This window comes from Brienomyrus brachyistius, unplaced genomic scaffold (genome assembly GCF_023856365.1).
Source record: "Brienomyrus brachyistius isolate T26 unplaced genomic scaffold, BBRACH_0.4 scaffold68, whole genome shotgun sequence".
In the NCBI taxonomy this organism is placed as follows: domain Eukaryota; kingdom Metazoa; phylum Chordata; class Actinopteri; order Osteoglossiformes; family Mormyridae; genus Brienomyrus; species Brienomyrus brachyistius.
In genome coordinates, this window is record NW_026042343.1 from 1,123,384 (window position 1) to 1,150,921 (window position 27,538).

General features: G+C 48.2%; 1 protein-coding gene across 4 annotated transcripts in view; it reads right to left on the reverse strand.

Annotated features, from left to right (window-relative positions):
• The window catches only part of plxnb1b (plexin b1b), a 63,190-nt gene that overhangs the window by 7,933 nt on the left and 27,719 nt on the right, over positions 1–27,538 (reverse strand). For 2 of the 4 annotated variants that reach the window (XM_049002415.1, XM_049002417.1), the window contains exons 2-24: positions 26,634–26,801; positions 18,976–19,061; positions 17,631–18,744; positions 16,099–16,281; positions 13,157–13,285; positions 12,974–13,074; positions 12,035–12,167; positions 11,451–11,607; positions 10,862–10,970; positions 9,818–9,926; positions 7,691–8,689; positions 7,188–7,322; positions 6,656–6,778; positions 6,379–6,472; positions 5,884–6,050; positions 5,151–5,302; positions 3,837–3,942; positions 3,614–3,750; positions 3,341–3,517; positions 1,511–1,742; positions 1,012–1,254; positions 350–526; positions 57–205 (exon numbers count right to left, since the gene is read on the reverse strand). In XM_049002415.1, coding sequence (XP_048858372.1) covers positions 57–205; positions 350–526; positions 1,012–1,254; positions 1,511–1,742; positions 3,341–3,517; positions 3,614–3,750; positions 3,837–3,942; positions 5,151–5,302; positions 5,884–6,050; positions 6,379–6,472; positions 6,656–6,778; positions 7,188–7,322; positions 7,691–8,689; positions 9,818–9,926; positions 10,862–10,970; positions 11,451–11,607; positions 12,035–12,167; positions 12,974–13,074; positions 13,157–13,285; positions 16,099–16,281; positions 17,631–18,734 — 4,916 coding nt within the window. In that variant the 5' untranslated portion in view covers positions 18,735–18,744; positions 18,976–19,061; positions 26,634–26,801. The other 2 variants (XM_049002419.1, XM_049002418.1) reach the window with 2 other exon arrangements.

Genomic DNA, 27,538 nt, shown 5'->3' on the forward strand with positions numbered 1-27,538 from the left:
TTACTCCATGTGTCCAAACGGGGACTTCATCCAAACTACTGGGCAGCACTTTTCACCTGTATATGAGGACGATGATGAGCACGATGAGGGCCACGATGGAGGCTCCTACGCCAACTCCGACCTGCGCCTCCGGGGGAAACGTGGACTGGCTCAGAGTGTCATACTGCACTTTACCCAGGGAGAAGTTCAGATTCCCCATTTGGACCTGTATGGCGCAGAGTACCATACTGAACACGTTTACTTTCCATATGCTGTTTACTGTTAAAATGCAGCTCACGTCAGCCTAAACCAGCACACCGTAAGCATTACTCCTGGTCAGCGCTTGGGTGGGGGGGGGGGGGGGACTTACTGTGAATTCTGGGAGGGAGTCCATCCCCTCCCGCTTCTTTCCGGGAGCCGGCAGCGGCTGCTGGGATGGGGGCTCACAGTAGAGGTGGGTCCGGGTCAGGGTCTTCACAGAACACACCCCCTCCCCAATCATGGCCACGACCTCCTCCTTGAAGATGGCGAGGTCGAGGTTCTCCCCCTGGAGGAAGGAAGGTATGCGAGAGTTTAATGCCAAGTCTATGACTCATTAGACGAGCTCGGCTTAGACGATGGCTATTCCTGTAGCGATAGGAACAAGGGAAAATTACACACAAATATACAAAAATGGGTAAATATTCACCATTGGTAAATGTACAAATACAGGGAACAACAACAATGCTTCACGAGTCTCATAAAATACATTCTAATCGGCAGAGAGGTCCGAGAGTGCTGACATGATAGTGGCTCCTTAGCCCTTAATAAAAAGGTGTACGTCTGTGTGTGTGTGTGTGTGTGTGTGTGTGTGTACGTCTGTGTGTGTTCACTCCCCGGAAGAGGGGGGCCCATGGGAATGAGAACAGCAAACAAGTACCAGAGATAAACAAATATGACCAAGTAATCGAAAGACTGAAGTGATTCTGTGTTTTAGCCTTGGGCGCTAACTGCTAAGTGAGGTAAGGAGGGCCAGGGCCCCGTGCCGCTGACCTCCACAGAGATGATGCTGCCTGGCTTGTAGCGGTACGGCAGGCCGTGCTCGTTCGAGTTCAGCTGGTGCAGGATGGGGTTGTGCTCGTAGCTGAAGGCGCTGGGGCTGACGGCGTCAAAGTCGAAGCGCAGATTGTCCAGCAGAAACTCCACCTTGATGCGGGCCCCCGCCGTCCAGCCCTCCACCAGAGGTGTGCTACACAGGATCAGGGAGCTGCTGTTCACCTGGCACGGCTCCACGAACTGCAGGACATGGGCAGCGCAGGTGCGTACGGGGGAGAGGGCAGAGAGGGGGGCAGTGGGCAACATTCAAGTAACATGTGACCAAACACTTCAGAATTCAGTGGCACAATTGGCGACACTTGCTTTTAGCAGAACAATGTATGAGAACATTGGTAATAACACGGTACAGACCGTGTTTAAACACACACAAGTGTGTGGCGCTCAGTCCCCCACTAAGCGTCTGTAGACCCTCACCCAGGGTACCGACTGGACTCACGTGTCTATCCGAGCACACGCCCTTTAGAGGATCACACTCTGCCTCGGGTACGATCCGACTGAGCCTCTGCAGCGGCCTGTCCCACTTCCCAGCCACGTGTGCTATGCTCCTTCTCCTCCTCCTCCTCCTCCTCTTCGAGTCAAGTGGTTCCAGTGGAGATAGAGTTACTCGAATCTGGGGCTCCTGCACCACATCCAAGTTGTGCCCAGACACGCGAATCGTCCGTCCACCACTGAACAAGCCAAAGAAACACACAACTTGTTCAAGGAAGCTAAGATATGAAATAGTACGGTAAGAAAGTTTGAAACAGTTTGCACTGCTTCTAGTCTCGCCTGCTTTGGCTAACACACTTCATGTCCTCCACCCCTCTTGAGACCCCAAAAAAAAGTAGGAGCCTGTGAAGGTCCTACTACTTGTGATGTCCTTCCTGCCTGTGAAGCTCCTATTACCTGTGTCGTTATTCCTGCCTGTCCTACTGCCTGTGAAGCTCCTACTACCTGTGAAGCCATTCCTGCCTGTCCTACTGCCTGTGAAGCTCCTACTACCTGTGAAGCCATTCCTGCCTGTCCTACTGCCTGTGAAGCTCCTACTACCTGTGTCGTTATTCCTGCCTGTCCTACTGCCTGTGAAGCTCCTATTACCTGTGAAGCCATTCCTGCCTGTCCTACTGCCTGTGAAGTTCCTATTACCTGTGTCGTTATTCCTGCCTGTCCTACTGCCTGTGAAGCTCCTATTACCTGTGAAGCCATTCCTGCCTGTCCTACTGCCTGTGAAGCTCCTATTACCTGTGTCGTTATTCCTGCCTGTCCTACTGCCTGTGAAGCTCCTATTTCCTGTCGTTATTTCTGCCTGTCCTACTGCCTGTGAAGCTCCTACTACCTGTGAAGCCATTCCTGCCTGTCCTACTGCCTGTGAAGCTCCTACTACCTGTGAAGCCATTCCTGCCTGTGAAGCTCCTACTACCTGTGAAGCCATTCCTGCCTGTCTTACTGCCTGTGAAGCTCCTACTACCTGTGAAGCCATTCCTGCCTGTCCTACTGCCTGTGAAGCTCCTACTACCTGTGAAGCCATTCCTGCCTGTCCTACTGCCTGTGAAGCTCCTATTACCTGTGTCGTTATTCCTGCCTGTCCTACTACCTGTGAAGCTCCTACTACCTGTGAAGCTCATACTACCTGTGAAGCCATTCCTGCCTGCCCTACCGCCTGCCTATGACGTCTTTCCTGCCTGCCCTACTGCTGTACCCCTATTCATCCTGTTGTGTGAAGCAGCACCAGCACCTGTCTGCCATCACCTTCCTGTCACACTGAGACTCAAATCTTTAAAATTTGGACTGTATAAATTAGTGTTTTGTTATCTTCTTCATTTGATTCCCTCTGCTGGCCCCTGGAGGAGGTTTGGTTCCTCCCAAGGTTTCTTCCTTCTAGGGAGTTTTTCCTTGCCACTGTCACCTCAGGCTTTGCTTACTGGGGGTTTTGGGCAGGGAAAATGTAAAGCGCTTTGAGACAATGTAATGTTGTGAAAATGCACTATAAAAATGAAACTGAACTGAATACAGTAGGAAGGAAAAATTGCCACTTTCCTGTTACTTGCTAGGATACTTCTCTGCTTCATTAAACCACACCGAACTGGCCACACTCTCCCAATCACCTCCACTTGTTTCTGTATGCCTGCTACACTTATTTACTTTCTTACATGTGCACATGTGTTAGTACTAAAGGGTTGTCTAGCTCTGGTTTGCTTTCATTGGGGGCCCCCTGGTGTAAGAAAGGTTGAAACCCCCTGTTTAATATAAATAAAATATGGCCAACCAGAGAAGCAGGGAGGCCCACCTCTGAAAGCTCTTTGAAGGTGCCGCTTGTGTGATGTTGGGATCCGGGGTGTAGTTGTACATCTCTCCCTGCAGGTGGCGATCACCACCATGGTAGTGCACTGTCACTCTGTGCAGCCCGGTGGTGTTGGTGCTGCCGGTCACACATTCGATGCTGTCCTCCCGGATCTCAGACGAGCTGGGGGCAGGGTGTCAATCCGAATAAACAGGTCTGCTTTGCTGTCATCATTTTCAAGCCCATCCATCCCAGCCCGTCTTCGTTCCCGGTACTCACACGATGCACGGCACGCCACCGACCGTCACGCTGACCTCATTGGCACGCCCCGTGCACAGGTGCCTTCCTGTTATGGTTAGGGAGGTACCGCCTGCTTTGGGGCCCCTCTGGGGATACACCTGCATCACCTTCGGGTCCTGAGAGCAGAGTACGGTTGGTATAGCGAGTCAGGACACGTTGGCCAGTCCCAAGGCTGAGCCAGCCCCTCACTCTCCCTCATTACCTGGTAGCTGAACTTCTGGATGGAGAGGCCATACTGCCCTCCATTCACTTTCACGGACACCTGACCACCCTTCTCCCCACCACTGGGCAATGTCTTGCACACAATTCTACAGGAAAACAAGACACACTATTAGATTTGAGGGGGTCAAGGCAGCCCCTGACACCAGTGTTAATTTTGACAGCATATATTGATTTAGTTTTAGTCTTAGTTGTTTGACAAAAATGCAACTTAGTTTCAGTCATATTTTAATCGCCTGATTTTTTTTTGTTCTGGTGGAGTTTGAGGGTATTTAGTCGACTAAATCTATAGTACATACAGTCAAATGAAACTAAGAGGTTTAGCTGTAGTCTAACACATGCATGTACACACACGCACACAGCTGTGAAGCTGTCAGTATAGCACGCCTTTAGGTTTGAATATGCAGTCTAAGAACTGGAATGCAGAACATTGCAATGCTTAACGTGAATTTTATCATTAAATAAAATGTACATAAAACCAAAATTTTGTCTGATACAAAGTACTTGCATATTAACATCTTCATTCATATTATAAAAAAACGGCCAAAAAACTCTCAGAAAAGTTATGAAGCATCAGACTGTTGCGCAATAAGGGACGAAGGACATGGGAGCAGGACAAACAAACAGGGTTATATTCAACTAATCGGCCAAAACAGAAAGGAAGAGGATGCTTTGGTCACCTGGCTGGTGTGAAATTTTTCATTCATGACAAGTCTGCACATGCATTCACATGTACAGAAGTGTTTTTATTAACTAGTAAATAGTATACAGGGATTGCAAACTACAACGATTTTGATGCAGCAGATTTTAGGCTTATAATGGAATAATGTAGATTCAAGGTAAGATTTCTTGCGTGAGCATGAGAGTCAGAAAGCGTGAGCCTTACACCAGATGGGTGAGAGTCGGCAACCCTGGATCATAGGGGATCAAAACCGGGGGGAACAGAACCATTGTGTTCTTGTGTGTGGGGGGAACAAACCAACCGGTGTTACCCAATTACAAGCGTGCATACAAGTTTTTAAAATCGCACCACTGTATTCATACTCTGTTGGCGGACTGTGTCATGTGTAATACACATCTGCAAAGACCTTCACATCGCTCACTGTCCAGTTGTCTGTTTGTAACATTTGTTTGTTTTTTTTCGTCAACTTTCAACTTTTTGTCGTTAAAGGCACCTTTTTATTTAGTTTTCGTTCCAATTTCATCACAGAAAAAAAAAGGAGCATTTTTTGGCTTCGTTTTTATCAACAAAATGACCAGTGCCAGACATGCATCCCAACCCCGACAGGTAGCTTACCGAGATGAGATCTCATAGCGGCTGGAGATGACAGTGCAGGGGAAGCCAGCCACGGTGACCGAGTGCTGGATATCTTCAGCTTTCTGCCCCAGGTTGGACCCGGAGATGGTGACCACAGCGCCCCCTTCCACAAGGCCTGACGTCGGTTCGATCTGCCACATGAGCGAGCAGGAGTGAAAGTGATTGTCATTGTTGACACACCACAGCACACAACAAAAACAAATGTCCTCTGCGTTCAACTCTTATGTGAGAATGTGACATAGCAGGGGGCAGCTAATTCAGCTCCCGGGAAGTAGTGCTTGGGGGCGGTACTTTGATCAGGGTACCTCAGTGGTGCCTTGCGGGTCGGGGATTCAAACCAGCAACCTCTCAAATCACAAGCATGCTTCCCTAACCATTAGGTCACCACTGCCCTTCATTACCTGGTTAGTCTACCCAGACCCCACAGCAACCCAAGGGTATCCCCACCCCTAGAGATGACTAAACCCACATCACTCCACCCTCTGTTATTACCAAAGCCGGCCCAACCCTCTTCTGGGCCTCAAGCAAAATCTCATTAACCTAGTCGGCTTCATCTTCCTTCTCAACCCGACAGGCTGCTCAGGTGTAGGGGCCCCCTGGTGGCCACTGGGCCCTAAACAGCCGCTCAGCTCGCTTGCGCCTTGGGCCAACCCTGGTCATTACCCATTTCTTCGCTAGCTGCCTCCATTCAACAGGCTGTACTGGGACTCACAAAGTGGATGACGGGGGCCGGGCAGGTGTGCTCGATGCGATCAGCGCAGGAGTCCTTGTAGAGGCAGCCGGGGCGCGTGCCCCCGCACCATGCGCAGCCGTACTTGTGGGGTGCAGTGTGGCAGCGGCTGCAGTCCAAACGGCCCGCCGAGCAGTTATACAACGTGACTGCGGGTAAAGGGGAGGAGAGAGAGTCAACGGGCCATATGTTCGACGGAGGTTCGTCGGCCGACCCAAGTATTAGCCGCTTGGCTGAACTAATTACTCAGCTAATTTCCCTGTCCTTAGGGTGCTGCTTGTTTAAAGACAGCTGGTGCTTGTGAGCCACAGAGGGACAGCCGTTAAAAACCATCTCACACTTGTATGCAGGGTCGTCGCCAGGGGGACTTCCCAGCCCCCCCTAAAATTCAGCGGCATGTACCATGGGGGCCCAAGATGACATTTTGTTAGGGGGGCCCAAATTCCTTGATATGCCGTTACTTGTATGCCTGCTTACCATAAAGACTCTTGGAGCTGTCTACATGAAAGGAGTCCTTGCGTTTGACGTATACCATAGCATTGTACTCCTCGATGGGGGCAGAATACGAATACTGAAACGTAAGAGGGTGAAATGTTGAATTACAACTACGTTTACAATTACGTTTCCGGGGTATTGGCAAATACATATTAACCCTAAACACCTCCAACTAACAGGTCATATAAGGACTTTAATGGTCAATAAATATAACATTAAAATGGTCAATTATTCAACACAGCGCTAGTAAGATTCGGACCCGGTTCGACTGGCAGTTGATGTCATAGAGAGAAGAGTCCATCTCGTTAACTTCCACGTGGGAGTCGACCACAGCCGTCCTTCCCTCAATCACCAGCACGCACTCGTATTTCAGCTCCGTGTCCTGGGGGGTGTGTCACAAAGAGACAAACACACACACACACACACACACACACACACATGCACGTGAACCCTTAACACACATTACTACATGGATCATTTGAGATTAGACACCTCTCAACAGCACCCGGGGCAATGCTAGAATGTCTCAGGTGGGAGGTGTAAGAGATGATTTATACAGAGGGGCCAACCTTATCATTAGCATATGTTTCGAATTGGTGAGTGACAGGGGAGGGGGCACTCTTGGGACCAATCAGCATTTAGTTGGGGCCTGTGCCCTGTGGCCCCGCCCCAATATACCCCCAGTATAGCACAGGAGAGACATTCTTAGAGTAATACTGTTTTTAGGTAAAACAAACACTGGTGGCTTGATTTCACAGGACCACATGGTCAAGAAAAAGCGAAGCCTCTACCTTGAAGAGCTGAAGGTTGCGCCCCTGCAGGGTGATCTTTCCCTCCACATTGACAGGCAGCAGAGGAGAACCTACGACTGCCTCCACGCAGGGGCACGCCGACACCCCCCAGGCCCAGAAGGTCCCCTCGTCCTCCTGTGCTCACAGCACACACAGTCCACTTTACAACCCCGTTCCCCAATCGCATGATCCCCCTCAATGCTTCAGCAGAACAGGTGACTTCAGAGGCAGACGTGTTACAGCAGTTAAAATGGCGGATGTGGCAGAATTAAGGTTCAAAACAGAACGGGGGATGGGGGGGAATTACGAGTTCATGAACCCCAGCCGGCTCCTTTTAAAAACATCAGAAACTTATTAAAATCAAAACAGAAATAAATAATGATAGTAATAATAATAATAATGACATCAACAAAACTGGAAGTACAGGGAGGGAGCACTGGCTAACTGCTGCTCTTCCTGTGGGGAGCTGGACACGCCGCCCTCGTCCGGTCCCTCTGACTCACCGGCAGGAACGGCTCGTACTGGTAATCTGGCTCCGAGTCCGGGTCCAGCAGACGGAGGTAGGCCGGGGAGCCGTGATCCATCTCCCCGTCGCCCGAGAGCAGCACAGCCGCCGCGGATGAGGCAGTGTCGTTCTCTGCAGCCATCCTCGCTGCCAGCTCCTCCTCGGGGAAACTCCCTCCCTGATCTGCGGGGGTCGTAGTGGGCGCCGGGGGGACCGTGACCGCGGGGGTTGAGGTGGGTGGTGGGGAAGTGGTGGCTAGAGGGGGTGGGACTTCGGTCAAGGATGGAGGAAGGACATCTTTGGGGCGAGCTGGCGGGCCCAGGGGGAAGGGGGAGGAGTTAGGAGCGGTGCTAGAAGCTTCCGAAGGGGGTGGAGTTTCAGTGGGGGGTTCAGCCACAGGTAACGCGTCAGTCGGAGGCGTGGGATCATTTGTGGGGAAGGCAGTCACCGCTTCCGTGATGGGGTACACCGGAAGGGCCAGAGGGGAGGGGGTGGAGCCCCGGGAGGTGGGTGATTGGTCATCAGGCGAGAACGGGGGCATGCCAGTCTCCGAGCCCTCCTCTGGACCAGCGGGAGTCACCATAAAATGGACATTTTCCACAATTGGATCCCCCTTTAATGTCGTTCCCTCTTCCAGGTGTATGGGGGGAGGCTCCGTCACAGCTATGGGCTGCAGAGGACTGGGTGGAGGTGTAGTCGGAGGAGGAGGAGTTGCGGGCAGAGTGGTGGTCGGTGGCACCACCGTCGTCGTTGTCGTCGTCAGCTCGGGCTCCGCTGTGGGGACCGCCATAGTGGTGACTTCAGTGGTTGTGGTGGTTGTAGTACCAGCAGTAGCAGTGGTGGCGGTCGTCGTAGTTGCAGTCGCGGCCATCGTTGTGGCTGCGGCTGAAGTGGTGCCGAGCAACGTCGCGGCTGCCATGGTTGTAGGAGACAGAGTGGCTTTGGGTGTAGCGGACTGCAACGCGACTGTAGGGGGCGCTGCTGTCGGTGGCTTGGACTGCCGGTCGAAGTAAAACACCGATAGGGAAAAAGAAAGCATAGGAGGTGGAGGAGGAGGAGGAGGATGGGGAGGCAGAATGAAAGCAAAAAAGTGGAAATGAAAAATAAAAATTACAAAAAAAGCTAAAACTGGAACAGAAGTTGCTGAGGGTTCTGCTGTAAACGGGCTGCGAGATGTCAGCACACATGGGGTATTAGGTACCGGTTAGGTGATGGTGGTGCTGCAAAGCGGACATAAAGAAGGTGGGCCAGGTGGGCTTTGGGCGCATTAGTGACTTACCTGTGAAGTTTAGCCGACATGGCAGTTTTCTATTCGTACAGTATGATTTTATCATATACCGCCATTGTGGCATTGCTGAAAGCCCAGCTGTAGCACTTCAATGGGCAGTAATTATACAATGTTTGCTGATACAGAACTTCTTTAGAAGGCAGTGCGGTGTGTATTGAGAGGGGACTCCTGTTAGCTGTGCGTACCCCCTTCTTACTTACGGTTATAACGTTATAACACAATAATTATCCATATAAAACTGCTACAGACGGCAGTGCGGTGTGTATTGAGAGGGGACTCCTGCTAGCTGTGCGTACCCCCTTCTTTCTTACGGTTATAACGTTATAACACAATAATTATCCATATAAAACTGCTCGTCATTATAGCTTCAGCCTGACAATTTGGATTATGTGTAATATACTTAAAGTCATGCCAGTTACATTGCTGCCAATGTAAATGTATGGTAATAAATCAATAACGTACCTATTTAGCTAAATATTCACTATTAACCTAATAAAACATGTCAGTGAGACAATTCTTATTGAGTTATTGATGTACATGGTTATAATCAATAAAACATGATTATACATCATGTAACGAAACGTCAGTTATACCATCACGGTAAATGTAAATAATTTTACATTTTAAAAACATTCTTAAGCGTATTTTTATTGATGTAAACACTTGCTACTGCAGTAAAGGTGAATAGCACACTCAACTGAAATCACCAGAATCTTAAAAAAAAAAAAAATACCACGATACAAATTTTCGGTGAGATCGGCCAGCACTGCCTCAGCCTTGGAAGACGGCATGCGTGTTGGGTGGCAGCAGGAAGCTGTATGGATCTGGCGAACTCACCTGCTCATTGTAAATGATGAGTCCTTCCTCGCACACTGTCTTGTGTGTACATAAGTGCTGGTGGACGCACCAGTTACAGCCCCAGCGGCTGGTCACGCACCCGCGGCATCTGTGATTGAGTGACGGGTAAGGCGAGCTAATTGACCGTTCGGGATTCAGATATTAACACATTGCTTAAAATCGCCAATTTCAGTTACACCTAGTACGCTACAACTCGTGTCATTAGCCATAAATATTCGACGGTTCAGTATAACGCAAGTAACAATATGGTAGACTGAGTGTTCAGCATGATAAAAACCAGGCAAAGTTCTTGAAGCAAAAGTGAGTGAACATGACAGCCCTCGAAGAGGAACAGACATTCAACAGAGCTGACAACTAGCGTGGAAAGAAGGGAATTCGCCGCTGTTATTTCTGCGAGACAAAGCAACACATAAACGCACTGAGGATGTGACAAAGTACAGGAAGGACGTCTCACTTTAGCTATGATTTTTCTAAGAACGAAAAACTACAACACAAACTCTGAATAAACAAACTCATTTTACCACTTTAGGTTTGTTTATTACGGGCAGATGCAGCAACAGTTCAGTGTCGCTGTCTCCCAACGTCAGACAGATGGGCATTTGGTCACACAGGAAATTTTATGCGTTTGTTTTGGGATTGGTGTGCGACATGTGACATCAGAATGACACTGGGCTTCTTATTGTAATTCCAGTAGCAGATAGACTCTGTTAGTTGTGGTGTTAACTCAAATAAGGCTCCTTAAAGTGTGAAGCTGACAACTTGGCGGCAAGAAAAACATTCACTCGACACTCTGCGGGGAGCAGCGTGCAGTTAAAATACTCTGAAGACAGGGGCTCCCAAATTGGGCCATTGAACTAAATTTTGTTTGCCTACCTATCTTCTTATTAGGCTGATCAAAACAAACACAGTTCAGTAAAATGCAGCAGAGGGATGGGGGCAGGCCTTGGCAATGCACAGGTCCCTAACTTTCCTGGGAAACAGAAATTTGTCAGCAGAAAAATGGGTCCACAGGCGGAGACTCACGGCATGGTCCCGGAGAGGTGCTTCACGGTGCTGCAGTCATAGAAGACGAACTCTGTCGTGGCGACGGTGACATTGCGATAGCGCAGCGACAGGGCGACTGTGACAAAATCTGCGAAGCAAGACGGCGTTCATCACTACTGCCAACTTTGTCAAAGACAAGACCAAAGCAGGGATATCGCGGCTGTCTGAAGTCCAGGCCTTTTTCAGAAATTCATTTTTACACCTTCACTGGTAAATTTTCCTTTGGTCTTAAACAGACCAAAACGCCTCTAGAACTGAACTGAAGAACAGTCAAAGAACAAATCTGTCTTTGTTGTTTTTAACACAAGACGCCCAGTGAGCTACAGCCAAGGATCCTCATCAGTTATTAGTATCAGGAACCAAAAAAATCATCACGCCGTACTCAAGAGACCCAGTGAACTTTCGTTACATTTTCAAAACACATTAAGTACACAGAAATTCACAGAAAAAAAGGCATCCCATGAAATGGATGAATTTTGAACATCTGCTCAATTCTCTATATACACCCAATCTGGAAGATACCCAAGCGGCTGAAAGATGAAAAGCAGATTTTAAGCCGAGTTGTCACCTTGTCCCTGGTGCCCAGGGGGCACAGTGCTGGTGTCCGGGGAGAAGCAGGTGACTCCACTCCTAGTGACACTAGCCGGACTCTCGTTTTCCTGGAAGTAGCAGGAATACGATTCCTGGCCTCCCAAGTCCGGCAGCCCCGGTACTTTGAGGAAAATCTGTGGGGGGGCATCAAGAAATGAACTCTGGGTAAGTTATGACTTAACGTTGATGGTCATTGATGATAGACAGGGTTTAGGGTGAAGTTCAGTTCTGAGAAGAGCTACTTCCAGGCTGATGTTTGCTGCAGTTCCACCATGTCCAAGTATGTATGATTAATGATTAATATCACTTTGCCCACCAGCCAATGAAAACAGGCCATTCCAGTAAATATCTATGCCTCACTGAGACTAAACAATGCAAAGAAAGATTCCACTTGGCCAGACTCGTTTGAAATCTGATTTAAAAGAGAAGAGGCTGTTAAATTGAAGTTGCCCGTCAGTCTAACTGTGCGATTCCCCCTCTCGTGTTTTCCGGTAGAAAGGCAGCGATGTAAAATGATCCAAGCGCAGTGAGAAAGCCCAGGGCACCATTAAAGCTACATACTTTCCTCTTCTCCTCTCGGCTGATGTTGGACGGAGTCAGACCCTGGATGGCAAGGCAGTGCTGCTCCATGTCGAAGCTCCACAGCCATTGGCCCGGCCTGTCCGCCCGAGGACACTCAGAGCGGCGGCCGCACCTATCATCGGTGGAGGTGGGGGGCGGAGTCACATAAATGGGGGCCGTGCGGCTTAATGGGTCAATGTGAGCAAAAGCCCAGTGAAGGTCCTACACAAGGACCCTCAGAAACATAATGCGTTTTCCTACCTCATTTATGAAGAAATTTAGATTGTAAATGGTCATTAAAGGATCATGTGTTACCATAGAACACTGGAGAACATAAAGGTCTAAGTACCAAAAAAAATAGCAGAGTAGCCGGTTGGAAAATGATACGTAAAAGGCTAGTACTTTAAGTGCTGATGGTACTCAAATGATAGCAACGGATGAAGGGATATTTAGTTATAGTCATAGTACAAACAGTAAACTAAATTGTCTTCTATCAGGAGATATTCCACTCATTTCACTACAATGAAATGAACGAGCCCCCCCACAATAATTGCTCTTACTGATGGCGATGTTCATGCGTCTGCAGCCTTCATCGTTAAATGATTTCTTTGTTCTAAGGAGACCGTTAATGACTTCCACTGCAACCAGCAATTATTCACCTCTGGAGATGGGTGGCACCATCCCATCCAGCTTGTGTGCAGTTTGTGTGTGTTTTCTTTTATTTTTTAAAACGCCAGGCTTACCCAGATTGGTTTTAATTTTGCCCTTTTGCCGGTGCGGTTAGGTGGTTCTCTGTTTCCTCTCAAACACACAGCCAGATTGCCACAGGCGTACATAGACAAAATGGCCGCAAAGAAAGCCGTACGGCTAGGGTGGGCCTCTGTGGTCAAGAACCAAAGAAACATCCTATCAGCATGTAGCTGCGGAGGCAGACCTCACCTTCCTTCCAGCACGCACCAGCCACAGTAAGGGTCGTGGGCAGCCAGGCAGGAGTTGCAGTCCAGGTGTCTGTAACACTCTGCTACGGGCCTCTTCTCCAGCTAGGGTTGGAAGGATCATTATAAATCCACGATACAAATGGCGGCTCCCTAGGATTCCTGGCTGAGATCGAGGGCCACTCACCCGAGAGCTGGTCATGACAAACAAGTGCTCCTCTGTCTGGTCCAGGAACAGGTCACTGCTGATAGCTGCGTTGGGCTGGATGGAAACATCATCATACTCCTCTACCTCTCCATTGGGGCCAAGGTAAACCTGAAGGAGGCCAACAAGGACAGCATCAGAGTTTCTGCAGAGAATGATTCTCCTGCATTCATGACTAGTAAGGCCAGTGTCTGGAAAGCAAGTCCCACTGATCAAGTCCTGGACATTATACCCACTCCCTTACAAACCTAGTTCCTCAAAATAAAGTGCTTGCCAGGAGGAGGTATGCATGACTTCAGCGTGAAACTTCCAGTCGTGAAAATGTTTTGTCAGGCTTGAAATGTGAACTATTTCAAAAGATTAGAGTCTCAAGTAACACCATTTAATGTCATTATCCTGAAGTCCAGCCATCTTCCAAAGTGCTCTAAAACGAAGTGCAATGACATGAATCCGTAAACAGCAGTGATCCAAAAGGGGCGCTGGCAGCTATAGAAACTGTTTACAACTGAAATTCAACCCAGGGTCGTTTATTTTCTTCCTTGGAGAAAGTGCCAGGCCTAGAGCTGCCCCCACCCTCTGATCATGACACCTAAACTTCGCAAGGCAAACATTTAGTTTGGAAGGCACTACCTACACCCCACACACCACGATACAAACGAGGCCTGCCAAGAAAAGGACAATGTAGCGCGGTTAAGATATGGAGATAAGGCAGAGGAAAATGTAAGACTAATGTAACACGAGTATGAAAACCTGCAAACCATGAAGTAGGCTGGGTAGGAAGCCATAAAGCAATACTATGACGTCCATTCAGAAGCATGTATTCCATTCCAGAACTGCTGATCTAAGGTCAGTCTGGAGTACATCCCACAGAACAGAGGGTATGAGACACAATACATGAGACAGACCATCCCAACACACATAGAACACACTCAGGGAATTTTAGAGACAAACGACGCACGTTCACGCTCTTCCCTTTTCCTGATTCAGCATTCGCTCTCTGCCCGCACTGCATGCACACTGCACTGCATGCACACTGCGTGCACACTGCGTGCACAGGACGGAAGTGAGGCCACAGTCCCGAAGGCGTCAGGCACCGGCACTGAAACACCCACACTGTTTATATCATATTTTCAGTGGGAGTCTATAAAAAGGACAGTCCTTAAACGCGTTTAACAGATCGTGTTGCCGACAATCCGGAATCAGGGCTGCAAGTTAAATCAGGCCACAGTCATGGAACACAATAGCCGTCATTCCGCGGGGTTGCAAGAAGGGGGCGGTGTGTAGATGGGGACAGCGCCCACAACAGCGCCACCCGGGTCACGGCGCCCGCTTGTGCCGCCACAGCTTCAGTTCTACTGTGTGTCTGGAACGAGCGCCTCCTCTTCGTCATCTGCTCGTTTTTGGCTTGGGTTAGCGAACCAGCGATGCAGTCATCCGGATGACAAACGGACCCCTTGTTTGTAAACATTCACCCGAGAAACAGGCTGGGGTTTAAGCAATTGTAATTACAATGAGGCGAACGTAACAGTCTTTCAACCACAGCTCTCCACCCCATCACCATTGTACAGGGGGGGCCATATTAGGACAGTCAATAGGCACATTGATCGGGATCGGCATTTCAACTCTCGTCGTCGACATCACTTCCTGCTCAGCCGTAGTTCCTCTCACGGGCGAGGTCACGCCTCTCCTCTCTGCGAGGGGATCTTTCTGAACATCTCGCCGTCAACACGCGCGCAATCAGGCAACGCGATTTCAGCGGTCGGCTCTTCACAAAACAGCCGCTTTGCAATACAAAGGAACACCAGCCTAGCCGGTGAAGCGAAGGGGAAATAGAACAAGGAGCCTAAATTAGTAAAAGGTAAGAAAAACAGACAAAGAGAGACAAAATAAAAAAAGATTGACAAGAAAAACAGCGACGGCAGTCGGCAGCCTCCGTGCCAGAGAGCTTTAAGGGCCAATGCAAAAGCTGCAGTAATCGCAGCGGATTGCAGAGGAATGCTGCTGTAGCAGGAACAAAGGAGTGTACCCTACGTGGTCCGAAAATATGCATGGGGCAGGTCTATGCAACAGGCTTCCATTTGTGACCTTTGCTTCTTGGCGTTGGAATAAAGGGAGGAACGCCGTATGAGAAATTCTGTTCAACCGCCCCACGGAGGTGAGGCTCCAACCGCCCGCCTGCATGCAGCCACGCGCCATGTCTCCATCCATTCCTATCCGACTTGCATGCACTGGCACCGGCCTCAGGATCATGGCTCCGGACTACAAGATGTGCCAACCTGGATCACGTAGGACCGAAACGTTTCCGATCGACGGTCCCGGACAGAACCAACACCGCAGGTGACGGCCAAAGCGTCTCAGCACTGTTTGGGGCCATGTGGGATTTATTTATTTATTCATTTTTTACTTCCCTGACAGCTGAAATCTATCCTAAAGCTGCACCTGCAGACAAAATTAAATGCACCTGCAAAAATGGAGAGAAGAAAGTAAACTGCATTAAATCCTGAGATTCCTGACAAAGTACTTTAGTGAGCAGTATCAATATTCTCTTCAAAGCTATAACTTACTACCCCTTGGTAAAAGTTGGGCTTGAGGAGAAATGGGTTTAGTAAGAGTGAGACAGAGCGTGTGAGATTCACAAACGGGGCCATGATGAGTCATGAGGAGTCACAGCCTGAAAGTCATCAAGGATCAAATCAGGCAGCGGCACCTAATCCCCAGAGCACAGACCCAAAGTCATAGCTGGGGGGTTTTATACAGTTAATAGTGGCACAAACCCCCCCCAGATTACCGTGCAGCAAACAGCAGCACTGAAAGTGTTTCCACAAGTGCAAAAGCAGGGTGCTGGTTACGAGGGTTTGCACACAGAGCGCAATGTGCGTGCATGTAAACATGAAGTAACGAAGTAACAACAAGAAATTAGCTACCTTCCTCAGCTTCCCCTTGGAGTCTCCCAAGAAGGCGATGGTGTGCCCCGCCCTCATGCTCACAGCCACAGCCGTGAGACGGGCGGACGGGCTGTCCAGGATCGACGACTCCACCACGGGCACCCCGCTGGCCATTGGGCTGGGGGTGTGGTCTGAGCCGCATGGGTAGGCATCCAGGGTATTCTGTCGGACAGGGGTACGGGGGGTAATAATCGACCTCAAAAATGACAGCTGCCATGACAAGCAACTCCGAGTCATTCGGATGCAGGTGAACCATAAAACCTGGTCATGCGCTGCTGCTACCAGACACCGTAGCAGGCGCAGGCAGCCACGGCGAGTTTGGCTGGCATGGTGTCTCTGATTGGGAAACACCGCCCTCACCCAGGGCTGACTCACACCTATACACTCCTACCTGCTTGGGGTTGGCCAAGGTTCTTAAAACCGAAACTGTGTAAACAGAAAAGACAGGTCCTTTGATTTCGGGCGGAAGGTGGACCAGATTTCATTAAAATCCTACCTGGAACCCCGTCAAGAATCAGATTTTATGCGCTTATTATCAGAGATCAAAAACATATTCTCTTCGCATTTAATATCCTTCAAAGTAAAACTGTCTCCATAATTAAATGTCAGATTTAAGAAGCACAAACTACAGTGGTGCAGTTAAAACAGCAGGTCGCCATTTTCAGCTCCTTTCATGGTGACTGGGCTCAGCCAAAAGCAAAAGACCACATGCATGTGTACGGCCTGTGAAAGGACACATCTCTGCCCCGCGGGACGAAGCCAGTCGTCACTCGCCTGTCCCTAAGGCAGAGCCACAGTGGAGTAAAATCCATGACCTGGGAGAGTCCAGGGACACGTCTGCGGTGCCCAGATCCCACCAGCGCCTTCAGGGATGCTTCTGCTCTTAGCAGAACACTGTTAGGCCTGTTTCATAAGCACAGATAATCCCGGCAATCCTATTAAATGTGCTCACAGTCTGGAAAGTGGGTGGGCTACCCGCACCGACGGCAGACCCCGTCACGAGCGCGGACCCCCTCGCATTCCACACGAGAGACAAAGATACTGAGGCCAAGTCCTTCCCCCACACCTTCAGCTCATTCCAAGTTACTGACCAGACCGGAACGGCTTTAGACAGGAAAAATTGTGTAATAGCTGTGTAGCCACTGGGTTGGCAAAACAGGCCCCACTGCCCTGCTTGTTTTCCAGCTATCCCTGCCCCACACACAAGTCCCAGCTGTCTTTCAGCTTCTGATTCACTGAACACACCTGATCCAGGTAATCAACAGTGTGCAGGGTAGGGATAGTTGGAAAACAAGCAGGGCAGTGGGGCCCGAGGACCAAGTTTGAGAACCACTGATGTAGGACAATGTGACCATGCCTATGCCAGCTTTACACGAAGCGTACAAAATATGAACTATGAAATATGAAAAATATGAATGTACTATTTAACATGACATTACATATTAGCTTTGCTGTCTGCAGAATAAGCAGCTGTGCTGGGTAAGTGTCGGTCAGAGGGAGTGTTGGCTCACCGCGGGCAGGGTGGCACAGTTGGATTTGACCTCGTACTCGATGTAAGCTGCCCCCCCTCCCCCGTCTCGGGTGTAGCACAGGTCACGGGTGGAATTGATCTGCCGGTCCAGCTTCTCCAGGTCGAAGACGCACAGCGCGGAATCCTCGCTCGGCAGGTTGGAGGACGCCACGCGAGTGGCGAACACGCCCAGCAGCACTCCCTTGTCGCCGGCTCCACCTCCCCGCTTCCCAGGGAGCCCCACTCGCGCTGCCTGGAGCAGATTGTACCTCTTGCCTACGGATGAGTCACACACCAGGGGCAACTCCACGTAGGAGTAGTAGGAGGTGTCGTCAAGGCAGACACGCGACACGTACGTCCTGTATTCCCGCGCCTGGGACTTGAGGTCACGCCGGTAGAACAAGAAGTAGACGTGGGAATGGCGAGAGAAGGCGGTCACAAAGTGGTGGTCGTACTCGGAGAGCCGGCCGGCCACCGCCAGCTTGGCCGTCTCCTCGTAGGAGAACACGGGCGCAGGGGCCAGGTTGCGGGTGGAGATGGGCGGGTGGCTGCTGGTGTAGCCCCGGCCCACGAACAGCACCGGCTGGCTGCTCCGCAGTTGCACCACCAGTCCCACGGTAGTGACGTTGGGGTCATTGGCCGCCACGTACTGGGTGTCCACGGGCCTCTCAGTGGAGAACAACACTTCCTTGATGGAGTCGAGGCTCCTCTTCTGGCAGATGCCCTGGAAGACGCTGCCACAGCTGATCAGCTCTTGGCTGTAAGGGTTCACCAGCAGGAGCTTGTTGTGGTTGCTGGTACGCCGGGCCTGGGGACAGCTGCTCTCCAGGATGGGCGGGAGGCATTCCCTGCTGTCCGTCACGGGGCCTGTCTCCACCTCCGCTTCCAGCTCCAGTGCCTTGCTCAGCTGATAGAGGCGGTCCTTGCCGCCCACATACACCCAGCCCACCGCCGGGTCGGGGTGCAGGGCCAGGTGTTCAAAAACGGCACTGCCATAGGTGAAGGAGGGGTAGTCCTCGGCGGCCTGCGCGTTTCCCTCAGCCCGGAGAAGAGACTGCAGCACTGAAGCAGCAAGGATGGAGAACAGGACCATCCCAGGTGGCATAGCAAACGGTCTAAAGCAGAGAGAGAGAGAGAGAGAGAGAGAGAGAGACACACACCAGGTAATCATCAGGCACAAGTTCTGTCTTAACAACAGAACAGGTTTGCCCACAAACCCCAGGGCTTCAGAGAGCTGTCTGCCCAGCTGCCAGGTGTGTGGCTCAATGGAGCGATCGGCACTGTTTTCCGGTAAAGTCAGAAGACAAAACCAAAGGCATGTTAGGGTAGCACCTGCATATCCTCACCATCTGTTTCCACTGTGGAGTCAAAGAGGCATTTCACCTGGCTGTGCAGGTGAGCGGGGCAATCAAAACATCCAAAGAGGGGCAACCTGCAAGAGGGAAAATATGTTGAGGGAGTATTTTAATTAGTACCGAACATGTTCAGCAGATTGTAATGGCATTCAGAATAGACAATTTTGCACTTGTGAACTGTAAACTAGCACTGCAGTTTACAGTGAAGCTGAAGTTGATGGGCTTTTCCCAGTTCGTTTAGGAAGCTCCTTTGTTCAGTTGCTCTCCTGCTCACAGCAGGGAGGTTGTTGAAAAAGCTCTGGGACGATCTCTTTGGAAGGCTGCTGCTTGAGTAACACTGAGAATACGGTATAGCAGCATGGTATACGAGTACAAATTTACTCATGACCCTGGGGGAGGATCTCAGACCAATAATTACTGCCTTACTTTGCCAACGCTTCTCTAACACCTGATGCCTCTCTTGCCCCTGAACAGATGGGAGCAATTTATGCAGCTGGTTTGGCATTTGGGTACATTTCAAGCACATGTAGACATCTCCCCCAATTTAGAAATTTTGAGCAATCCACAGAATTGCCCGTATTTTTGAACAAAATGTTTTTAAAAGATCTGGAGATAGAAAAGGGAAATTTGGCAGGGGAGAAATTCCATATTCTCATTTAATAAAAAAAAAAAAAAAAAAAAGAGAGAGAGACAAAAAAACAAACATTCTCTCCCTCCACATAACCGAGTGCTGAAGCAGACTGACAGCGGATCCTCTTTTCTCTCCCCATCTACTTTGCGGTTTTCTTTGACAGCAGCAGCTTGAAGGATCTGCCCAGATGCGGCAGACCAGTGACAGCAATGGGAAGCATTCCATGTCCCTGAAGATCCCAAAGACCCAACCTCTGTTTGGGCTTCTTCTGGCATTTTCTCTTACTGTTTCTTTTTTGGGAGGTGGGGGCAGGGGGAGGGGAGGGGGGGTCAACCATAACTAGCAACAAAAAAAAAAATTATGCGGTTGCCACATCCAGTGATTTATGAGGAACGGTAGTTGTGCTTCCCAAAGTGACCACAGACTCCCTTCACTCCCACCAGTTTTAAACTGCTAATATTTAAAGCTTTTTATCTGGACTTTTAACGCACAGACTAGCAAACTAACCCAATACCCCACATACGAGAACTACCGCTCTGCCAATTTCCTTTCCCGAAGCTGCAATCGAATTATTCCACAGGATGTCTGAATGGACGGCTTTCCGCTTGATGCTGCTCCGCCCCTGATAGGTTTACAGTGATAACATAAAAGCTCATATAGGACGGATGTGCTAATAGGTTTACGCGTCCCACCCATTTTCTCACATATCGTGCGCATGAGTGCTTCTATTCTCCCGGTGCCTGTGGCAGTAAGGGAGGGAGATTATCATTCCTGGAGAACAGCTGCAGTATGTGCCTATCCTTTCTCAGGTGCCCCCCCCCCCCCCAAGAGATCACAACACACCCAATGACAAAGATGCAGCCACCAGATCTGCAGGATGGAGCAATGTAACAGCAGCAAGAGACGAAAGGGGCTCACCTTCAGATTAACTCTGAATTACTCATCGTTACTTAAATCGTCATGCGAGACTGAAGTCTCTCGCCTACACAGACACGCATAGGGAGGTGTGAGGAGAGCGGCATCCTCAGACCACAAAAGGACCCAGGCACCCAGGGGTGATCCAAAATGAGCCAAAGCCTTAAACTGGCAAGCGTGGGCTCCTGTGCTCCAACTCCCAGAAAGAATGTGGCTAATCAGCAACCACAGAGAGGAAAAAGATGGGAGTGAGACAGAGGGCAGGTGGACGAGAGAGGAAAAATGACACAGACCAATCAGAGAGCGCGGACGTTCTCCTTTCGGAACTCGTTCAATTAACTGCAAAAGGTGAAGGCCAGCTCTCCAATTACTGCATGAACTCGCAACACAGCCATTCCTCTGCATGGAACTGAGGTCGGTGCCCCCATCTGCATTTTACATGTCGGGGGGTGTGGAGGCTGAAGGGGAGACCTTTATCAAGGACAATGGCTTGTGGCAGAACAGCAACCAATCATTTCCAATGAGAAAGGGCATTTTAAGAGCTTCCTCTGCTGCAGCGGCTGTTACTGCTCATCGTCGGCAAAGCCGTGCGCCCTGCTAATTCTTCCCTACACAAAATCACTCACATTTGTGAAAATATGGAGGGGGGGGATCCCACTAATCTACTGACAGATTTAACATTCAGGTACTATTGAATAAACACAAGTACAAACTTTGTTTCATTTTTCCACAAGAGAAAATCGCCGGTCAGTTTGTCGAGAAGGCAGACATTTCACATATGCTTGGCGAGCCCCTTGCACGCTGGACTGGGCCTCATTCCTCAGCCAGCTGACGCAGTTTGATTTACAATGTAGGCCGAACAAAGGCTGTAACTGTGAAAACACACATATTTCTCCCCTACAAAAGACAGGATAACCCTAAACTTTGAGATTATCATGGATTCTCCCTTATAGAGAATTCTGTTGACTTTTTAAAATTTATTTTAATGAGAGTTTCAGTAGTTCTGTCAAGTTACATGCAGCTGGATCCAGTCCCTTGTTCTGTCAGGCAATTGGAGAAAGTTCAGATGACAGACAGTGCTACACTATAAATAACCGCCGCTGTGTGAAGACGGCCAAAGAGCCGTCAAATTGCTCCATTTTAGAAAAACAGGCACTTACTATGGAATTTTGTACTGCTGTCTTAGGAAGCAAAGAGTGTCGTTTTGCCACATCAAGACCAGCACCAACTGGAAGAAGATTGGTTCCAAGGAAACCATAAAGCCAGTGATCTTAAGCTGCAGACAAATATGGGAGATCATCTGCCTGAAGGACAGAGCAGAGCCTGCTGGTGGCATCTGCTTAGCAAAATGAGCATGAATAGGCTAGAAATAGCATTTAATGACTGCTAATGACAGCCAGTGGTTCAGTGATCGGAATTAGCCAGAAACTCCACTTGAGAATCACAAGAGGTTTCAATGACAGCAGGTCTTTTCTTAACCTCCAACATCAAGTAAGTTTCCACTGAATACTCAGCCAGCCAAGCTATTTAAACAGATGCAAGCGTCCTATAAAAGGGAAAATTCTTGATTCCTTCCGTTTTTCAACACATCTCCATCCTGCATCCAGCACGGCTATGAGAGTCGGCCAACAACCATTCAAGTCACTCCATCGAGTGCCCGCTTTTACTGGAAGGTGCCACTTTCACGTTTAGCGAAACCAATCTGGAAGAAATCACCCAATTTCAGACATGAGCTTTATTTTTACCTCGACTGTTGCTGGCATCTTACCCTTAACCCGCATTTTTTCCTACATTTATTTGGAACATTTAACGTTTTCCCCCCCAAGAACATGTGAGGAATCCGTCAGAGCAATAATTGGTTTTCCGAAATCTACTCATGGTAGGATATTGCAACTACACCCTATACAAATTCTCAAATGATTACCCCACCTTGACAGGTCTACTCAAGTCCCCAAAAAACAAATCTGCTCAATAGGATGGGTGTGTCATCAAATCAGAAACCACACCCAGTCCCGAAAACAAACAGCACTATAGTTCAAGTTGAGACAGCAAGGACCAGCTGTTTACAGGTTGCCTTTATTTACCTTCTATTCAAATTCGCATGCATTGGCATTGCCAGTGTTGTGTGTGGCAAACAGAATGAACAGAGGTCAGGCATGGCAGTCAGGGTTATGGCAGCAGATGGGAGGAAAGGTGGGCCTTCTAATAAACACAAATAAGAAAGCAGCTGTGGTGAAGAACTCCGACCACCAACACCAACCCCAAAGCTACGTTTGAGATGTGGTACCCAAACAATTTGCCATCAAATATGACAATTTTAGTGGTAACTCAGCTCCCAAACAAGATGCCCGTTGATGCGCTGAGCAAATATTGGGGACAAGGTTTCATGATGTGGTCCTTTTGAATCCGACAGCAAAATCCAGAAATCAGGATGCCAACTGCTGCTCTGTACTCCTACATATTCCAACACAGACCATCTGGCCCTCTCCACTATACCTAAGAGGGCTTTGCAAACATCCTCAAAGTAGTTTTTAAAGTACAGCATGATCTCCAGGCATAAATCTGCTACCATGTAAAGCAGAAAGGGCAGCCAATAGGCTGCAATCTTCCCAGGAAACAAAACCTTCTATTTTGACCTGATCCATTCTTGAAAACAGTGACTGATACTCAAGAAGACAATCTGACCAGAGAGAGACCCAAGCTACATCCGGGGCATAATCTAGCCTGTGTGTGCACTGCTGGTGTCTTCTGTGGGAAGGAAGTTCCTAGAGCACGCATGACCATGCTGAGAAAATGTTCCAGAGCCAAATTATTCCAAACAGACTGACACTCAGTCACAAGAGGCAGCTAGCATCTGGCAGCAGTATGTATAGCCCTGCAACTGGCCTATGGGATGAGCTGATCACCAAAATCCGTACTAGACCATAGTCTGGATGTTCAAGTTCTAACCAACGATCCCTGAAAAGGAGTACCTTCAACATCAGGTGGAGGAAAGTGCCAGGTATGGTGTGAGAATGCATGACTTCCATGATGAAAATCATTCCATTTATTCTCAGCATGAAAGAAAAAAAAGCCAAAAAACCAAAACATCCCCCCCCCCCCCCAAAGCTTCAAAAACTCACATTAGATCAAACTCAATTTTTTTTCCAAGAAAACAAAATGTTATTTTTGCTACTTGCTAGTTTTGGCTTCTGTACTGTATTGTACTAGAATAAATTCAGATTAAAGGTGAAAGATAGAAAACATCCTGGTGGTTATTGTTCCAATTAGTACAAATACAGAAAATATTAACCCTTCCACTGCTACTCTCACCACTAGACTCATGGAGCTACACAGTAGCGTGATGCGAACTTCCACAAGACTCCCTTGTGTGTCATTAAATCCGAGACCACAAACTGAATGAACAATGGCAGCAGTCTCCGCAAAGCAAAAGCGAAAGCCTGTAGGTGCCACCGCAACGCAACCCGATCATCTACGAGGGGAGGCCATGCACAACAATCCTCTGCCTGTCAGAAAAAGCAGCACGGCAGATAGCACGAGAGCTCACAACAGAACAGAACTGCGGTTTGGTTAACTGGCTGAGCCAGGGGACGGCTGCGGTCTGCTGGGGGGGGGGGGGGGGGGGGGGGGCTCATTAGCCAGGCCTCCTGAAGAAACTGCAGACATCCCCAGTATTTGGTGGGGATGCCCATGACTTTGCAATGCTCCTTCCATAACATAACTGCAGAAACAGCAGGAAAGAGACCCTCAGATACAAGAGAGATACAAGAGTCAAAATTACTAGATTTAATTTTAATTGAAAAATAACCACTAATAGCTAAATCGCCACACACACTCTAATGGTGGGGATGAAGTTTGATGGTGGGAACCAAGTTTCCAGTCTGTTTTTAGAACTAGTGTAGAGAAGAGAAATTACACACTTCTCACAATATTTGTCTGTGTGAATAAACAGACACTTTCTGACACTTAATAAGGCAGCTTCAGTTACATGTTTAACTGTACGCTTTCAAAACACCCGTTAAAAGCTCCACACAGTTTATTCCGATTCATCACTTCTCGTGTTGCTTAGAGGGGTTGGAAAAGGCAGCCCATTCATGTTGTTTTGACAGTCTCTGGTATGAAGGATCTGGGCCAGATTCCCAATTTTCCCAAATCTGATTCTTCAAGTTTCATGCCACAAATCTACTGCAGGGAACCACAAATTCAACACAAACAAACCTGGCTGCCTCCTCAGGGTGGTGCACCCATGCGGAAATCGCGGCCGATGTTGAAAAAGTGTCCCGATCCACTTTTTTGGGACCTTGATCTGATCCATTCAATATTCACTGCCAATTAGAATCGGATCTTTTAACAAATATTTAAATACACATACCTTGTGATATTGTAGCATTCTTCCTTATGACGTCCCTGCAAGAGCCTAATTAGATTCGTCGTTTTAAACGACGGCCTGTTCCTACCTCCTCTCGCACCGATGACTTTGCAAACATTGCCGGTAGCTGTTGGGCTACTTTGAGTTTCCAGTTCCAGGAATCTTACATTCTGCATAACTGACGTCTATTAGGTGGATATCGGAAATTAAATAGAGATGGTCTACGGCAGCCAATACTGATCGGGTAAAAAAAAAATAAAAAAAATACCTGGATCCACTCTAATTCTTATCTTTAAGATATTTATGTACATCACTGATGTCATATTTCCAATAACCAATAAACCAATAAACCAATAATCTACAGTGAAACTGATGTTGGTGAATCTATTTCTTTTGAATCACGGGATGCTGACAGTGAGACATCAGCAAAGCCATATCATCAGAGACCACGTCAAGCTTTTAAGTGGCGAGTCAGCCAACAACATTTCTCATCCTCTATGATGAAAAATGGCTGATTGTCTAATGCAGTCATCTCCAATATTTAAGCAGTTAGGCCTACATCTTTAGCTTTGGTGCCACTAACTTTGAATATCAACATATCAGCTAGCAATAAAATCGACCAAGACCGACACATTGGAAGAATCACGATGTTGTGATTTTTACTGAACATTAACCGATACCGTTATGTTAAATACTATATTGCATCTCTACTAATTAGATCTAATGTTTCCAAAAAATAGTTAAGAGACTGAAAATGGAAACTATAAAATGAAAACAAACCCAAGAACATTTAAATGCCTAAAAACTATAGACATATATTTAACATTTGATAGGGAATCAAAAAGAAAGCTTTCAACTAATATTTTTGCAGTTGTAGATCTGCACAAGAGCTGTAAAGTAAGTCCCACAGAACCGTCTCATTGCAAGGGCTTAAAGCCCGTTGCTAGACAGCAGTTATAGTCATACCCTGCTTTGCTGTTTTAGAAACTGTACCAGCAAAGAAAGGCAGCCCTTAAGAATCAACTTAGTGTTTTAAGTGGTGAGGGGCTGAACAACAACAGGCCTCGGTTCCAGGTGAAAGTTTTACGTGAGACATCAATAGTCACAGATTGGTGGTCAGAAGAACAAGGAAAAAGGGATCTGAAGTATCAGAAGGCGTGACAGAGCTTCTTCCCCTCACCAAGTCAACAGCAAAGCAGGAGAACACCTGGATCATCCTGTATGCCTCACCGGCCCCATCTCAGAGCAGTACCACTGCCGAAGGGTCCAGTCACCCTAAAAATCTACCAGATGGATGAGATGAGTAGCAGAAGCCACACTGGTTCACGGCATGTATTCATGGACAGGTATTGATCTTCATGCCATGTTATTACCTCAGAGCTTTTTGTTCAGCCGTACAAGATGCCTCCTCAACCCCTAACTTTCATTTGCCCTACATTCCAACTGACACTGGACTTCCATGATACAGCACTTATATTATACAAATTAAATAGAAAGTATAAAGCAATAAAATGTGGTGCAGAATCAAAGGATTTCATGTTTGGTTTTCATTAATCTTGTTTTTGATAAAAATGAATAAATAAATAATAAAGTTGAATGCTAGGCACCGCCTCAGGGAACAAGAAGCCTGTCAGTTCCATCCATTTCCATTAATGAAGAGCTTAATTCGACAAAAGGTCCACTAGATGTACTCCTTCAGAAGGTCGGCTTGTTCATACCTGCTATAAACCTTACCTTGTGATACGCAATCAGCTACAATGCAGGCACCTAGATCGACTTCCCCATAAATCTCCAGCCTTGTACGTGTGAGCCGCTTGAGATGGGTTATGGTTACACATACGTCATGTCTGCTCATCGCCTGCTACTCGCCACACACAAGATGCTCTCTGTCCACTCACAGTTCTAAAGGAAACAGAGAAAATAAATAAATTATTCGAAGCCTTAGTAAGGGGCTCTGGAGTCTGCAGCAGGACTTATACACAAAGATGGTCTTTGTTAGCAGAGGTTAGTTATACGATAGCCTTTACCAGAAAAAAAGAGCAGGAGGTATAGATATATTCATGGAGACTCCAGCCTGAATCACCTCATCTGTCTCTGTTTATATATAGACTATAGCTTCAGTATAGTGGTAACCTTCAATCTTCAGACACTCCATTATTTTTTGTAAACAAGATTAATAAAGTCTATTGTACATTTAAGAGACAGATGCAACGTGAATCCCAAGTGCCAACTTCCCCACTGCCAGACCAGCAATGGTTCCAAGTGTAAGACAGAATCTAGGTCAGTTTGACAAAGAGACATTAGGGCTGATTATAACTGTCCTGCCACAACAAGAAAGAGACCTGTCAATGCCCCCCCCCCAATCTTATGATATGACAGAGTGTCTTTACACTAATCTGATGTATCTCTCACTTTTCACATGGCCCAGTTTTTTTTAATGGGGGCGGGGGCAGAGTGGCACAACCTGAAATGCATCTGAAGTGTCCTCCGAAATGCACTATAGAGGAATATGATGTGGGGGGGGGGGGGACACTGCCCGTATTCACATCACATGCGGGACGGACCCATAGCAGGTCAGAGCATGCAGCACAAGCTGGGAGAGATTCCTCAGCAAAGCAAAAGTCCTGGATTAACAAACA